Here is a 16,779-nt window from a genome sequence, read left to right on the forward strand (position 1 = left end):
TAAAATATTTCTTTACAAAATATATCTACAAAATAAAGAAATTGATTTTCACACGGAATATAATATTAATGTCGCTGTATATAAACTAACATCACACGCTGTAGCGTGTTGAAAATTGAAATTTTATTGCGATAGAGTGACACAAAGAAGTGTGGCAAAATTTAAGAAATTTTTATGGAATGCTCCTAGAATACTTTAATAAAGACATTTCTTCAAAAAGGCCTTTATAACTGCATCTTCAAATGGAATTTACAAACTACGCTCTATTATAATAGCATTTTCTCAAACAAAGATCGGCATATTTCCTTGAGAAAAGTTCGACGCACCCAATGGAATTCCAAACGCGAACGCGTTCCACCGAACTTTTACGCGCCAACGAAACATTAACCACTTCTTTCTGATTTACTTGAACATATCCAGAAATCTTGTTTTCATTAAAACATAAAATCTAATATAACATGTAATGGAAAGTAAGCAACCTTACGAATTTAATTTTCCATGAAAAGCGTATTTCATTTTAAATGTTAGCAAAAATTTTAAAAACATTAAAATACATTAATTATTATTAATATTAATTATTATTGATATATTTATATAATTAAAAATATTATTGAGAGATATATTTATATATAATTAAAAATAATATAAAGAAATTTTGCTTGACTTTATGATCAGCATTTTACAAATATCTGCGACAGAGACAAAGTGGACAAAGAAACATTTGCATTTATTTGGGGGAGCACAAAGGTCAGTTTCCATAAGTTCTACATTTTATGCGTCAAAAAAAAACGACGCAGGTGCAGCGCGCGGCTTTCGATGTAAAAAGAAGAAAATAAATAAATTTGTTGAACAGAGTAAAAAAATGACGCAAACGCAAGTTGCATCTAACACAAATTGTTGCGATAAATACAACAAACACGAATAAATATAAATATAAAAAGCGTTTTTGCGTATATTCCGCAGAAAAATCAGAACTCGTCCAAACGATACCGGTTTCCAAACGGATACCGGAGCTCCAAACTCCGTTGGACTCATCGAACGTGCAGATAAGACGAGCGCGCGAATTCCGCGGCGTGAATTCCAACGCCGCGGAATGTATTTTTTTTTACGAAACTTCACATGCCATCGCCGTCTCTTAAAGGCGCCGATATTTCGATAATTCGCACACACGTGCGAATAACACTATGGAATTCGAATTTCGTCTGCGGAAAGATACACATGCCAGTAATATTATCGCTTTACATACCTACGTAACGGTTTTTCGGAACAATGACAGTTCGTCGACGTCAATCTACGAACGTCAGTCGCGCGAAACGCGAGTCCGTGAAGTGCGCCGTGCGAATATTCGCCGCGGAAATTCCAAGGGCGAGCAAAATGTCAACTCGCGCGTTCGTCAGAGAACTACTTCTTCGCACTTCTAAACGATCTTTTAAACGATCACAAGGCTGCAATGTGTGCGCGAAACGACAAACATACTCGCTGCGAAATTCCTGGACGAAGGAGCTAACAATCTATCGGCACGTTTTGTTTCGAAAACGAACGATTCTTTATTCACACGATGACTCTTCATATTTTCGATTGCTAATTGTTGAAAACCGTTGTGAATAAAATTTGTTGCGCGATTGTTACGAGGACGGTAGGCGCGTTACTCCGCGCGGTCGTCGGCGCCGCCGCGCGGCGCGTCTCTCGACATTCGCGAGGAATCAATAGAGGAATGCAGCGTAGCGTAAAAGTACGAAACTAAAGAAAAAAGGGGGAAAAAAAGGCGTAGCGTGCGCGTTCTTCAGGAGACCGCGCGCACCGGCACGTCGCGCGCTTCGTTTTATTTGACGCACGTGTGTATATACGTAAATATGAGTATACGTGCGTGTGTTATGCTTTATACTCACTCGCAGGCACTCGTCGTCGTCGTCGTCGCAATCGCACCACACTGCACGTCGAATGCTCGCGCGGAAGGTTTTCACGTTTCGTGACAACTCCGCCTTTGTCAGGTGTTGACACTCGAATGAACGCGACGTCAAGTGATCGGCGCGTACGTAACCGGCGCGTCGTCGCGCGACCGGGCCCGTGTTTTCATTGAAAACGCCGAAAATCTAGTGGTATGCGACAGACGAGCGGACGCGCGCGGCACGGCCCGTTTGACACGACAGACAACCTCGACTATTCGCCATCCACCCTCTTGTCCCCGCAGTTCCCGCGACACCGCCACCGCACACCCCCACCCGCCCACCATCGCCGTGCGAGCATTACGGTGGAATGCGCGGTATGCAGCTCGATCATCACGCCACAACGGCAAAACCGCCAATTGCGATCCGTTGCGCGCATTGAGCTATATAACGTATTGGAGTGAGCCTTTCCCATGCGAACCAATGCGTAGTTTGCGGCTCAGGAATAGCGATAGTAAACGGAGGGACGCTTGTCTTCTTTTACATTTACTATCGTGCACCGTGGGGGATATTACAAATGAAGGCAGACATGAGACAGACGGCCCCGTTCAATATAGCTCTCTCTTTTTCACAATAGTCCATCCCCATTCCTTCAAGGCTCACTCTAGTATGTTGTATAGCTCACTGGTTGCGTGCAACCGCTGCTGTCGTCGCCGCAGCCTTGTAAATACGCCAATGTGTACGTTATCGCTCGGCGAATGCGTCCGGCAGAACGCCGCGATCTCGGAGCGAAGTATCGATACTTCACTCGAACGATATTGTTTGAATGGGCAAATGTCCTGCTTTCCGAGGACGTGCCCTCCTTTTCAAGCTCTTCTCGCATGTCCTCGCGCGAGTCTTTGAAATTTTTATAGGTTATCCAAGTTTTATATTTAGAAAATATAATTAAAAGTATAAGCGCGTATACGCTTTGCTCTGTTTATCTTGGCTTGTTAGAATTTTAAAATTCCATCGCTAACATAATATTTACATCGTTCTATTTTAGAGTAATTTAAATCTTGTAATATTTGATAATAAAAACAAAATTTAAATTGTCCAAAGTCTTTTGATAAGAAATAAAAAACATGAGTGTCCTAATCTTTTCAAAAATTCCGAGTGTCCTACTTCCTTCTTCGTTGCTTCACAATCACTCGAGTCACACGAAAAAATGCGGTCATTCTATACACATGCATACAGCAGAATGAGTCTGCAATAATATGCATATATTTATTACACTTATATACTTTCAAAATTGTAATGCTAAGTTATTTTTACATGACGTAAAATTTGCGACAGAAAGTTTCTTTCTTACTGCAGTTTATTTCTATAATTAAAAATGCACACTAATAAAGAAATTAAATTTCACCTGCAGTTCTCTCCGCAGTAAAGTATTCGTAGCTTTTAAATAAAGAAAAGTATCACAAAAGATATAAATATAAATACGTGTATATTCTGACACGAAATCCAGATAATACGTGTGAATACGTCATAGATAATTAAATTCTTTATCCTTACAATTTAAGTCTGAAGTTGAAGCTCGAAGAAAGGAGATAACAACACTTAAAAGTATTATAATCTTCTTTACTTTGTAACACCAATACAAAGGACGCTCTTTTTTTTTAATTTTCCATAAATTTGTCTGATAAATTAAAAAGAAAAATTATACATACAAATTGACAAATTTTTATTCATTTTAAATTCGACAAAATTATTAAATTTTACTATTTCTGAGCATAATCATATTGTAAAATTATAAGATCGTATAATGAGTCAATTGGCAATAATTAATTATGTATTACAAAGAAATTTCCTATTTTTAAATTAATCATATAAGAAGGGACGAATAATCGAATAAATGATATTTATATGAACAATATATTTTTTTAAAGTAGTATAATATTTAAGAAGAATTACAAGAAATTGATGTGAAATATTCATTTAAAATCAAGTATTTTTGAATCTTACCGTATTCTACTTGTAAAGTACAGTGCTTGCATATCTTTATATAATAAAGATAAAGCTAATAAAACATAAAAAACTGTAATATAAAAATAAAAACGTGACATGGAAAATGTGTTATAAACTATATAAACATCTAAAGTGAACAACATCGATTAAAAGTTGCAATTATTTTCTAATATTAGCAACAGCACGAAAATCGTGTAGCGATATATATTATTGTTATATATCCTATATTCAAATAGATTTTGCATCCTCTTTTATCTCATAATCTCTTAATTGAGATAAAAAAATTACATATATTAATATACGTTGATAATTGCTGTATCATAATTATAATAGGAAAATATGCTATCACACTTACAGTATAAAAATCACAATATTAACTGAAGCTATCAGTGCTAATCAATATCAATGGTAAAACTATACGTAGATATGCAATTATGTGTAAATTGAATTACTCCGTAGATTATGCACAATTGGAGAAATAGAAATGCAGTTTTTTTTGCATATACATTTCTCCTAAATTAATAAATTTTGGCATTAAAAGGTTTTTGATTCTGCAAAATGCACTTTGATTAAAAATCCTTTGAACTTCATCCTACTTCACATCTTATATAAAACATGATATATAAATGTCATAAGAATTTAAATGCTTTGTACAGGCACTTTGCCTTCGATGTTTAAATATTTTGTTCTATGTCTCTTCATCCTCGCTCAGGATGTCTATTTCATAAAACAACTGAAAATTAGAAAATATATACTTTATAATATCAAATGCAGCACAAAATTGACATATAAGACAGCGTGTATATAAATAATCCTGAATTATTTGATTACATAATATAATAATTAGAAAGCTTTTAATTGTAGCAAATAGAGATAAATTGAAATGTATCTTTTTATTTTTATGATTTTTATATGCTTAAATTAAATTGTCAATGTATACCTCGTCTAGATCTGGTCTTTTCAGAATTTCCTCGAGTCCAGATAACTTCTCAAGATAATTTGGCACATTGCAGGCATCGAGTATAAAATCAAAACCGCGTTGCTGATACTCTTTGATTAAAGGTATAGAACAAGCTGTACAGGATAGGAATTTATGAGTGACTGTCAGTTTCATCTCATGACTCCAAAGTGAGCCTCGTATCGTATGAGGCACACCACCCAATAATCCTACCAATGGATTGTCACTGTTTTCTCGATTATCGTCATCGGCAGTCATAAGTGCTCTAGCTAAAATTCTGTAAAAATTATAAAATAGTTTAACATCAAAAATAAGCTTATAGACAAAATATTCTTATAGACAAAAATAAATTAGTGTTTGTTATTATGGAATTATTTGATATAAGAACAATTCATATATTATCTTATAGGTTAAATGTAACTTACCCCTGTGGATGTTGCGTTAATGCAATGAGCAGTTCAACTGCTAAACCCGCAGCGATTTGCGACAAACCGGGTCTACTGACAGTACACTGTTGATCAAGTGTTCTGTCCAATTGCGACTAGAATAAGATAAAAAAAATTGCATATCTTTTGAATGCACTAATTCGCTACACGTTTCTAATATAATTTTAATGATGTTTAAAGTACACTCACGTTTCCGGGTTGTGTTACATCGTTACAAAAGTAACATCCAAGATCCTTCCCTAGAAGATTTTGTACCTTTAAATTTGGAGAACAGGAATCAGAAAGATTACGCATGCCGTGCCGTTGTACTGTGTAGGAATCAAAGCCCAAAGCAGCGTTAATAGCTATCTTATTCATCGCAGCGCACAAAAGCGTGGGCAGCCATCTAGCTTCTCGTGAATCCAAAAGCAGGAACACTACATCGTGACTTTGTACAAGTTCTTCCAATTTCCTCACAGCTTCCTTCGTTGTCTCCATCATACTCTGTCCAACCACATGACCAGGCATGGGAATATGCAAAACTACACCTTCCACATTCTACAGTGTGAAAAATAAAACAATAGATTTAGTAAAATTAATATTATTAAATTATATTATTATAAATACATAACCATATAAATACATAAATATTTTTTATCACTAAAATTAAATTATTACGAAACAAATGTGTTATGATGATACAAATTTGATGGAAATACTTGCCATGTTAGGACGTATTCTAAGTAAAGCATTTTTCGCGGCATCAGCTTTGCATCGACCTTGTACAGCGTCTTCATGTGTGTATAAACTCTGACGCACTGTATTACTGTGAGAAACAGTGGAACTGTCTACAATCGTCATATTAGTTATATCCCAGCCAAGTAGTACTCTTGCCACAGAACACCCTAGTGTACCAGCGCCCAACAGAAGACATCGGAGGCTACTGATTTTTTCTAAATCTAGCTCGAGAACAAGGCGCCATTTCATCAATTTCAAATTTAAATTGATTGCTCTATCTAACAATCTAATGAAACATAAATATCAGTCATGAATAGCATGAATTTAGGAATTAATGTTGACCGACTTTAGAAACTCGAAGAATCTTACTTGGTAGGATCCATACTGTGGGATAAGTCCAAGATGTTAGGACCCATCTTTCCTTTTGCATTAGTTTCCCAACCTACTAACCGGCCTTTCGAAATATCATCCCTTATAGCTTCCGTGTCTTTGTCTGCTTTGAGTTTGAGTGTAAATATAATAGAGTTTTGTATTTTACCACTCCTCACAGACAGGACTTTGATGTTTTGAGTGAAACAATATGTAGGACAATGCCACAGTAACAGACACAGAAGGTTTCGCAAGGGCCAGCCAGGTTCTGCACTTGCGCAAGGATCATAAAACGCAAAGTATATTTCATTCTTCACCTGATAATATTAGACATGTATTTATTTTATTACAAGTTGTAAATAATAAGTCTTGTTAATGCTATAAACAATATAAATATAAATTGTTACCTTCTCTGAATCGGCTTTGTTATCAACACTTAATTTTGCATATTCCACTCCTTTTGACAATTCCTCAAGACTTAAGTCACCATTTTCAGACACAAAGATTGTGAAAAAGCTCCTTAAATCTGGAGGTAGCTGAAGAAATCTTGTATATAATAAACTGATTTGCTCATCTGTAAATTCACTATATAGAGGTTTGGACGGTAGAGCTAAGTAGATTTCCGGCAATGAAAAAGGAGTTGGATGTGCAGTCCAAAAATGAAACCGGTACTTCTTCAGGTCAGAGTATGCATATACTAAGAATACTACGAGCCGCCAAGATTCTTTTAGTGCTGTACCATCTATGATACTGTCAATAACACATTTTCCCATAACATCAATAAACTCCTGAGGATTTATCTGTCTAAATGATTCATAGGTATTTGTGTTAATCATATAGCCATGATACACTATTGCTCCATTGTGGGAAGTTGTTCTAATGTCTCTGAAATTCATGTAACTAAAGTTTATTGTGTTCGTTATGTCAATATATAATTCATACATCATTGTTAATGGCTAAAGTTAATGCAGATTCTAATTATATTACAAAATGTAGTTAAAATTAGATTAATCTGCTTGTAAAAAATAAAAGTTACTTGCATTCATGTAATACATACTCATTAAATGATGTACAATCAAGTATTAATGGATTAGTTTTTCCCTCATCTATCGATTGAAAAGAGAAACTTCCCCACAAAGGTATCTTGTACTTCTCGTCCAATTTCAATTTGTCTATTTTCAATTCTGCAAATTTTGCCCAAAATGTTGGGTCTGGTGCTGTTTTCAATTTCATGAATTTTACTGGCAACATTTCAGGCAACATATTATTTATTCTAGTTTAAAAGAAAGGAAATAATAAGTACAATTCTGATCAGTGATTATGATAGACTAAAATAAGATAAAAAACAATATAAATATTTTGTTAAAAATGAAAAAATTTCACGGAAACCTTGAAAAATGCAAAGAGAAATTATTCAGAAAACATATATTTTTGTGTTATTATTAAAACGTCACGCAACAGTGTTATTTTAGGTTATAAGTAAACTCATCCTCCCACAGTGACTACAGAGAGCAAGCACCATCTAGCAATAGCGCGCGATGTTTAATAGTCAATGCAATGGTTTATAATTTTGGATACTTGTAAAATAAATTTTATTTACAAAGACTGCAAAAATATTCATTCTTAATCTCCAAAAAAAAATAAATATTACTAGTAGAATTTAATCTCAATTGTGTGTGTGTGTGTGGAAAGTATTTCCGAACAATTTTTGACGCGTCACAAAATTAATAAAAAGTAAAAATAAAAAATTATACATAATAAAACTTATTTTTGTTCAATTAAATTACCGCCAAAAATTATGCTATCAAACGCTATTAAAATATTATTAAACGATTTAAAAAAAATGGGAAAAATTCATATTTGTTGAACAACTTTATTTAGATCGTTTTAATCACTGAAACATGTACATACATGATGTGTTAGATGACGCTTACTGTCTATCAGTCGCATGTTGCCGGGCGTGTTATCAAACATCAACCTAATAAGCAATATACCTATCCTAACACATGACCTCTGTCAGGTTCATTTTCTTTATGTTTATAATATTTTAAGTTGAAATTTGCTAAGTTATATTTCCAGGCTCCGTAGGCAAAATATTAATGCGCGCGCACAGTCAATGCCAATCTATTACGACATACTGATTAATCCGTTACTAAACTATTGTCATATGATTAACATTTTGCTTGCTAAAATACTACATTGCTTAAGTCTAAAGAAGACTGCAGGGCTCAAAATATCCATTATCCGTCATTGTTTCGCGCTTTCCAATATTGCACGAGTATAACGGCATATGACGAACGGTTAACGTTTCTTTGTCAGTAATTGCGAGCGGCATATACGCCGCTTAAGCAAGTAGGGCGAGATAGAAAAGCGTCGGCGATCCCGAGAGGACGATGATTTCACAATCTACAATCAACGTTGCGCTTGGGCGTCTATGCATGGACAAGGGCAACATACTTTTCTCAAAGTAACATACTCGTTCACAAACATTTTCTCGACTGCAAATACCTATCGAATCAAATAAAATTGATAGAAATTTATTCTGAATTATAATATATTATACTACAAATTACATATTCTGATATTATATGTAATACAAGCATCATTATACAACATAACCATTACCTGTTTAACAAATTGATAATTTAATCATGATCGACAAATTATTTTTGCTCCAATTATTCCCATAATTCGCTAACCCCCATTTTCGAATAATTATAAGCATTAATAATTAATTACTTTACTCAATTATCATATTCAATAATTAATTTAACTGAATATTAACACCGTACAACACACTGTATATTTTCGTTAGTAATGTCATAGGGTAATGTCTGAAGTTGCCACCAAGGGCAATCAGCTGATACAGGCCTGGCTGCGCGCGCCGATGATATCACCGCGCCAATATGGCCGTGCGGCATCGGCTGTCTGCAACGCGACTGTGAAAGCGGGCTGTCCGGGGGTACCCACCGAGGCAGTTCCAGGGAAATATGTCGGACTACCTGAGGTCCGCGCTCGGGTACCTAAACGGCGGCACCGGCGGCAACGAGTACGTCGGCCAGACATTGGACATCAACAATGTAAAGCTGAGGGTGACGCGACTGATCGCCGAGGGTGAGTCTATCTCCGGCTGGTTCAACCGCCTGTCAAATCTCTGTGCCCAGCGTGGCACCTCCTACCACGAATGCGTGATTAAAGGTCGATAGAGTCGATAGTGATTCGCGCGCCTCGCTTTCCCGCGTCGCAATATCGCTGTAAAAAAAAAAGAACCAAGCGAATTCCTACATCGAATCTCGCATGACATCTACCTTCTGTCATGTGTCAAAACGTATGTTTTGACACGCGGCCAAACGCGCCGAGAGCACGCTGCGCACAATTATACTCGTCTCTGCGTCTGACGTTAGCGCGTGTCAATTCTCTTTCTCTGTTTTTTTTTTATTGCATACAATCGCATTCCATTAGATTCGATATTGTCACATGCTGTTGACTTGTCATGTGTCAATTAATGCTTATCGTATCTTTTTAAATAATTGTTTGCGCAACTTGCAGGCGATTATATCTGTTTTATTTCAATTTATACGTCATGTGAATTTGTCACATGAATACGTCATATGATTTCTAAATATTACTCTTAATTATATTTAGAATCTATTGATGTGTAATATAACTTGTACCTTTTGTTATATGTTCTTCAGTTTCGATAAAACTTGACATTTCAAAATGTATTAAATAATACACGTTCTAAGAAGTTTAATTTTATAAATTTAAATTGATTAGGAAAAACATTTTATATATTATAATCTAATTAAAATATTTTAAGATGTATAATCTTATAAATTTTACTAATTGCTCTGTCATTTTTTTTTTTTTTAATTTACAAAAGTGAAATATTTTGTGCTAAAAAAATGTTATTATAATTTTTATAATTATTAGTATTATAGTATTAGTATTATAATTTTCAGTTGATTATTTCAAGTAAAACTATATATTTGATTCATGAAAGATTTTTTCTGTTTAAATTTTAGATATGATTTCTATAAACAATTTACTTTTTATAATTTATTATATTAAATGCTTAAAGTAATAATGAATGTTTACAGAAAATATTTAATTCAAATTATTTAGTGAAATGGACATTATTTAATAACAAAGTACTGCATAATAAATAATATTTATTTATGCACGCGAGCATAACACTAGCGAGAAATGTATAGTTATTATAATCGAATTATGTATCGTTATTAACATTTAGATAATTTGTGGCAAACATCGTATCAACAGGTGGATGGGCAGTGGTGTTTGCAGTGGAAGATGTTGCTACGGGAAAAGAATACGCGCTCAAGGTAAACTACTTCAGACCTTTTTCTTCCATGAGTTATTTCCTTATCTTTGTATTGTACAAAGATTACCTTCCACCGTTAGAGACTTATTGCTGCCGACGAAGATGCAAACAGAGCCATTATACAGGAGATAGAAACGTTCAAGAGACTGTCGGGCCATCCAAACATTGTGCAATTTCTGTACGCTCAACGACTGGAGCGGGAAGAGCGCAAGGGTTACGAATACCTGGTCGTCACCGAGCTATGTCCCGGCGGCACCGTGGCAGATATACTCAGAAATGTGTCTGCGAACACACTGACTCTCGCCCAGGTGTGCAAGATAGCCTATCAAGCGGCGAGAGCGGTGCATCATATGCACAGCCAGCAGCCGGAACCTTTCGTGCATCGCGACATCAAGCTAGAGAACTTTTTGCTCGGAAGGGACGGCCTCGTAAAATTGTGCGACTTCGGTAGCACTACGACGCAACAGATATTACCGGATGCATCATGGAACGCTCAGAAACGCGCCACTCTAGAGGATCAAATGGCCAAGTATACGACCCCCATGTACCGTGCCCCGGAAATTATGGATACCTGGAATAACGAACCTATAGGACCACCTGTGGACTGCTGGGCTTTAGGATGTATATTGTATGCCTTAATTACATTGCGGCATCCTTTTCCCGAAGGTAAAGTAACATAACCGCAATTTATTAACTAAAAATATTACGAGAAAATTATTTATAATTTTCTCTCTCTCTCATTGCGATGTTATTGATTGTATAAATTATATATTATATAATTTTCTGATTTTTAATTTTTTTTAAGTTGTGATTTCTTTGTTCATTTCATCTTATTTTACTGAAAAACTGCAAATTATTCAATTTTTGTATTCTTTTCTTCGCTATTTTTACTGTATGTTAAACATGACACAATTTTTTTACAATTTTGAGTTAAAACAAATTCTATTAAACTTTGTAGAATTTTATTATGAAAATAAACTCTAAGGTATTTTTGTCATCTTGTGCAGGTAACAAGCTGGCGATCGTGAACGGCAAATATCCACCGTTACCGCCGAATCCGCGATATGCGTGTATGCACGATCTAGTGAAGGGATGCTTGCAAATTTCACCTATTCAGAGGCTGACGACGGCGCAGCTTTTGGAACGTCTGGCAGCGATCGCCGAGTCGAACGACTTCGATCTTAGAGAGCCGCCGCGAATCGAAGTCGCGATCAAGCCATCACCGCCCCCGCGTCCGACGCCCCCGCCGCCGCCGCCGCAGTCGAACACGCCGCCACCGCCCCCTCGTCCCACGCCCCCGCCGGTAGCGATGCCGCCGCCGAGACCGGCGCCCGTGCAGACGGCGGTATCCAAAATTCCGGCAACTCAGGGTACAGCGGGTCTCTTCAACTCGCTGAGGGGCGGAGCCGGCAGTATTTTGCGCAACCTGAAAGACACCTCTAGTAAAGTGATGCACACCGTTCAGCAGAGTATGGCAAGAACAGAGCTAGACGCAAGCTATTTAACATCACGCATACTCATCATGCCGTATCCCGCTGATGGAATCGAATCCGCGTATCGGGCCAATCACGTGGAGGATGTGAGAGCCTTCCTCCAAGCCAGGCATCCACCGCCAGCCAAAATTCAGCTCTACAATCTGTCTCGCGGCCGGCCGAATGTCGCGAGGCTGCCCGGCAGACACATCGATTGCTCATTCGCCTACGCCACTGCGGAATCAAACGCGCCCATGCTGTTCGCCCTGTATCAAATCTGTCAAGATATCTATCAGTATTTGAATGCTGATTTCAATCATGTGGTCGTGCTATATTGTTCTGTAAGTATATCGCGATGTGAATCACGTAGTCAAGCGCTTGCGAATTATATATATTTGCATTACATTTATTGCGTTTAAAACTGCGCTGTTGTATACAATAATGTGTGAAACTTTCTATTTAAAATCGCAGTACAAATTACATTTAATTAAAGTGGCACGTACTTTTTATCGGCACATTATTTATTTATTAGATGTGGAAATTCTTTTTGATTCAAGTGAAATCAAAATTTTATTACAAAAGAACCAGAAGAGTTTAATTATCGAAATATCCTTTATTATTGTTTGCGACCTACGCTGTCAGCTTGCAAGGGAACTTGGCGGCTTTGAGGCAATAAGAATAAAGTCAGTCGGAAAGAGTTTATTTTTACACCAAATATATAACATGATTGTGTTTAAAATAAAATTACAATATTAGAATCATGAAAGCCCACGCTTATGTTACTGATTGATCTTTCTAGGACGGATATCGGGGGAGTGCCACGGTGGCGTGCACCTTGCTGATCCACTGCAGAGCTCTGTCCACCACCGATGAGGCGATCGCCCTGTTTACAACGAGACGTTGCCAGCCGCCACATCTGCAGCCCTCGGAACTGCGCAGTATTAATTATATGAGCATGCTGAGTGGCGGCCGACCTCCGCACACGAAGCCGCTGGTCCTCCGTTCCGTTGTTATACAGCCAGTGCCGTTGTTCACCAGAGCGAAGGACGGCTGCCGGCCCTACATAGAGATTTACAGCAACGGTGCGCTAGTCTTTACGACAAAGAAGGCCAACTACGAGGAAATGAAGCTGTTCGGAATGATGGAAGGCAAGGTCTGCCTTGTGCTAGGAGACGCGGCTGTGCGCGGAGACGTCACGATAGTGATATATCACGCCAGGCAACAGCTAGGCCGCGTGATCGGAATCAAGATTGCTTCGTTGCACTTTCACACCGGCTACGTACCTCTCACCGAAAGCGCCTTGACATTCGAGAAGCGCGATCTGGACGACGCGCCCGAGATAGGCGGCAAGTTCCGCATCGTGCTGAACGTCATGATAGGCGAGGAGAACTCGAAGCTGTCGAGGGTACCGTTGCCATGGGAAGCGGAAACATGCGTCCAGCCTATACCGGATCCGTTGTTCGCTTCGACGTTGGAGATGGAGGAGACCTTGGAAAACTTTAGAACCGCTCCTCGCCACGAGGAGGTAATTTATCACTTTGTTTACTTTCAATTTCATATAGTTTACAATAATAGAATATAATATATAGTAGCAAATATAAGATTTAAGACGGCTTTTTAGTTAAATTTAAAATAACTATTATGCTGGCGTTATTGCAGACTCACAAAACACCATCGAACGAAAACGAGACTGTTGTACAACAAGAAACAATACCTCAACAACCGGAAGATCTAACAGATGAGGAAACAGATAAACAGAACGAAGAGAGCAACTTTCAGGAGGCTGATTTACTGAATCTCGGCATGCCGGAGAACACCAGTAATACCTCAAATACTCCCGCTCCTGCGGCATCAAATGCAGGATTAGATATCTTCTCTAGTTCTAGTCAGAACGAAAGCGATCTCTTAGGCGGCTTCGGCGCATCGCAGACCGAGGCTGCCAACTCGATACCTTTAATTAATAATAGTGCCTCGGCTGACTTACTGTTCGGGCACGACAATTCTGCGAGGAGTAGCAACACAGTCAACAACAACAATATGAACATGAGCGATTTGTTGTTTGGACAAAGTCAAACGACATCGAGTAACGTCAACGACTTCCTTCTCGACCCGCTAGGTGGAAATTCCGCGTCCAATCTTCTCGGTGGCCTCGCGACGGGTTGCGCCGCGAAGCCAAGCACCGTCAAGAGCTCAATTTCCGAAGAGAACTTTCCGCGAAACGCCAGTGTGCCGAACTTCGCCGCCCAGGCGACCAAGGATCCGTTCGCCAATCTGGCCGGATCGTTGGGCACCGGTCTCACGGGCAGCTGGAACGGCACGCCGAAGAACTCCAACACCCCACAATCAGCGAGCCCGGCACCCGCAAGCACACCGATCCACTCCAGTCCGAGCACGATGCACAAGTCCAACACGATGGTTAACGATCCCAGTGCGAACGGCAATACTTCGGACGCGTTCAGCGGTAAAGCGAAGGAAAAAACGAGCGGAGACGCGTTCGAGGATCTATTGGGCAGTCAAGGTTACAATTTCTTCAGCTCGCGCAAGGCCGACAAGGATAGTCCGAAAACAATAAATCAGATGCGAAAGGTGGAAGCGGCCAAAACGATGGACCCCGACAGGATGAAGATAGCCGAGTGGACGGAGGGCAAGAAAGGGAATTTGCGGGCTCTGCTCTGCTCGTTGCATACAGTTCTATGGCCGGAGGCTGAAAGGTGGCAGCGTTGCGAAATGCATCAATTGGTCACGGCCGCGGATGTCAAGAAAGCGTATAGAAAAGCCTGTTTGGCTGTGCATCCGGACAAGGTATTTGCATTTGATTGGATAGCGTAGCTTTTTTCATTCGGCAATTGTCGTATTTTGTTCGATCAATTGCAAATTATTTATATTTAATTTATAAATACCTGTATCGTGATTCAATTAAAGAAATTTTGCGAATGTAATTAAAATTTTATGCAAATTAGCTCATTGCATTTTTACAAATTACTTGAAATTGATATTGAACTTATTTTGTTATTTAATCAAACGAATCTAGAGAAACGTAATTAAAATTTAACACAAATTGATTGCATTTTTTCAAATCATTCGAAAAATATTACACTTATTTTGTTATTTGATCGAAGAAATTTAATGAAATACGTTGAAGGCAAATTGATTTATTATATTTTTCAAAGCAGTCGCAAAATATTAACGTAAAATTAATTTTTATTTCAATATTTGATTAAAGAAATTTAGTAAATATAAAAATTTAAATGCGAATTGATTTATCGCATTTTTTAATCACATGCAAAATATTAATGTTAAATTTATATTTATTAAAATAATTATTTTGCTATTTAATCAAAGAAACTTAGTAAACACAATTAAAATTTAATACAAATGAATATTTTTTATTGCAGCAAGCAGGCACGGCGAACGAGAATATAGCAAAATTGATCTTTATGGAGCTGAACAACGCATGGAGCACATTCGAGAACGATGCGTCGCAGCAGAATCTATTTAGCTAATTTTAATGACCGTTATCTGTTATCGAAAACCTGTCTCTGTAATTAATTTAGTTCCTAGCGGAAAGGGAGCTAAGAGGGGATGGGAGGGGATCTCGTTATCCGTGAGATAACCGCGTATCTGCATTCCGACTACGTTATTTTAGCTGTAGATAAAAACAAAGCGCAAAAAAGTGGAAAGTAAAATCTTCAGAGAGAGAGAGAGAGAGAGAAGTCATTGCGGGAGGTCAGTGAAGAGGAGCTTCGGGATGTGTCTTCTTATTGTTTCAACGCCTTGTAAACCTAATTAAAACACTCCCAATTACAGCAGTACGGCGTAAAGTATATGTATATAACGCAAATGTAAATTTAAAAAGAAGATCCCAAATATATGAAGCTATTTTCTGGCCGAAAAAAACTGTGCTATCATATATATTTATTATATCTTTTTATTATAAAATAAATCACATCAATGTGTGTAAGTATTTTAAGGCACGAAATATTTCTGCTGAATATTATTTTGAAGAGAAAATTTTTAATCTTTGATTTAAAAAATTTTAGTATTATGTATTCGCGGAAATAATTTCTCACAATTAATATTAATTAAACGGGTTTTTATTTCGAATTTTCCATAAAAATTAAACTATTTTTACCAAGAATCTGGAGGAAAATAACGGCTAGCTTTCATAAAGAACATTTTGTGATTAATTTAACTATTGTATATAATAACTATTATATATAATTCAATTAATTTATTTTTAGAATATAAAATATACAAAAACTTGAAACTAAAAAAGACACAATTCAAAATCAATCTTCAATATGGGTTGTCTCGTTTTTATTTTAATATTTAAATTTTCTTTAACATGCAGAATATTTCCTCACTTTCTGCCGTTTTTTAACTTAATTTAATAAAACTTAATTAAACATTCTTTGGATAGCTTGAAGTGAAACTTTTCCAAGTAAAACTTCGAGGAAGCTTGTTGCAACTTTTTAATCGTCCTTCTTAGTGTGGAACGTTTACACAGCATCATCGATAATCTTATAATTCAAATATGGAACTATCAATCTCTTCGTCGAGTCAACTCGAAAAAAAATCGTAT

At 37.2% G+C, this 16,779-nt stretch overlaps 3 protein-coding genes across 7 annotated transcripts in view; 1 reads left to right on the top strand and 2 right to left on the bottom strand.

Annotated features, from left to right (window-relative positions):
* The window catches only part of LOC105675325 (transcription cofactor vestigial-like protein 4), a 28,357-nt gene extending 17,078 nt beyond the window's left edge, over nt 1-11,279 (bottom strand). For 2 of the 4 annotated variants that reach the window (XM_067351189.1, XM_012372369.2), the window contains exon 1: nt 1,890-2,209. The gene's annotated coding sequence lies outside the window, so the exon portion shown is untranslated. Of the gene's footprint in view, nt 1-1,246; nt 1,705-1,889; nt 2,210-11,263 lie in introns of those variants that run through there. The other 2 variants (XM_067351188.1, XM_012372378.2) reach the window with 2 other exon arrangements.
* Atg7 (Autophagy-related 7) lies at nt 3,782-7,905 on the bottom strand. 2 transcript variants are annotated; one of them, XM_012372195.2, is made up of 9 exons: nt 7,773-7,905; nt 7,441-7,656; nt 6,791-7,268; nt 6,384-6,700; nt 6,000-6,300; nt 5,487-5,834; nt 5,277-5,392; nt 4,834-5,128; nt 3,782-4,626 (listed from the first exon to the last, which is right to left on the bottom strand). In XM_012372195.2, the coding sequence occupies exons 2-9, from the start codon at nt 7,644-7,646 to the stop codon at nt 4,582-4,584; spliced, it is 2,106 nt and encodes a 701-aa protein (XP_012227618.2). In that variant the 5' UTR covers nt 7,647-7,656; nt 7,773-7,905; the 3' UTR covers nt 3,782-4,581. The 2 variants fall into 2 exon arrangements, with proteins under 2 accessions (XP_012227618.2, XP_012227613.2); XM_012372190.2 differs by having other exon boundaries at nt 7,441-7,901.
* Nucleotides 9,273-16,167, top strand: aux (cyclin-G-associated kinase). The gene is made up of 7 exons (XM_012372182.2): nt 9,273-9,497; nt 10,665-10,726; nt 10,806-11,391; nt 11,733-12,538; nt 12,997-13,722; nt 13,857-14,999; nt 15,593-16,167. Exons 1-7 carry the CDS (start codon nt 9,374-9,376, stop codon nt 15,698-15,700), a joined length of 3,555 nt encoding a protein of 1,184 aa, XP_012227605.2. The 5' UTR covers nt 9,273-9,373; the 3' UTR covers nt 15,701-16,167.
* The last annotated feature ends 612 nt before the right edge of the window (nt 16,168-16,779 follow it).

This window comes from Linepithema humile, chromosome 3 (assembly GCF_040581485.1).
Source record: "Linepithema humile isolate Giens D197 chromosome 3, Lhum_UNIL_v1.0, whole genome shotgun sequence".
Taxonomy (NCBI): domain Eukaryota; kingdom Metazoa; phylum Arthropoda; class Insecta; order Hymenoptera; family Formicidae; genus Linepithema; species Linepithema humile.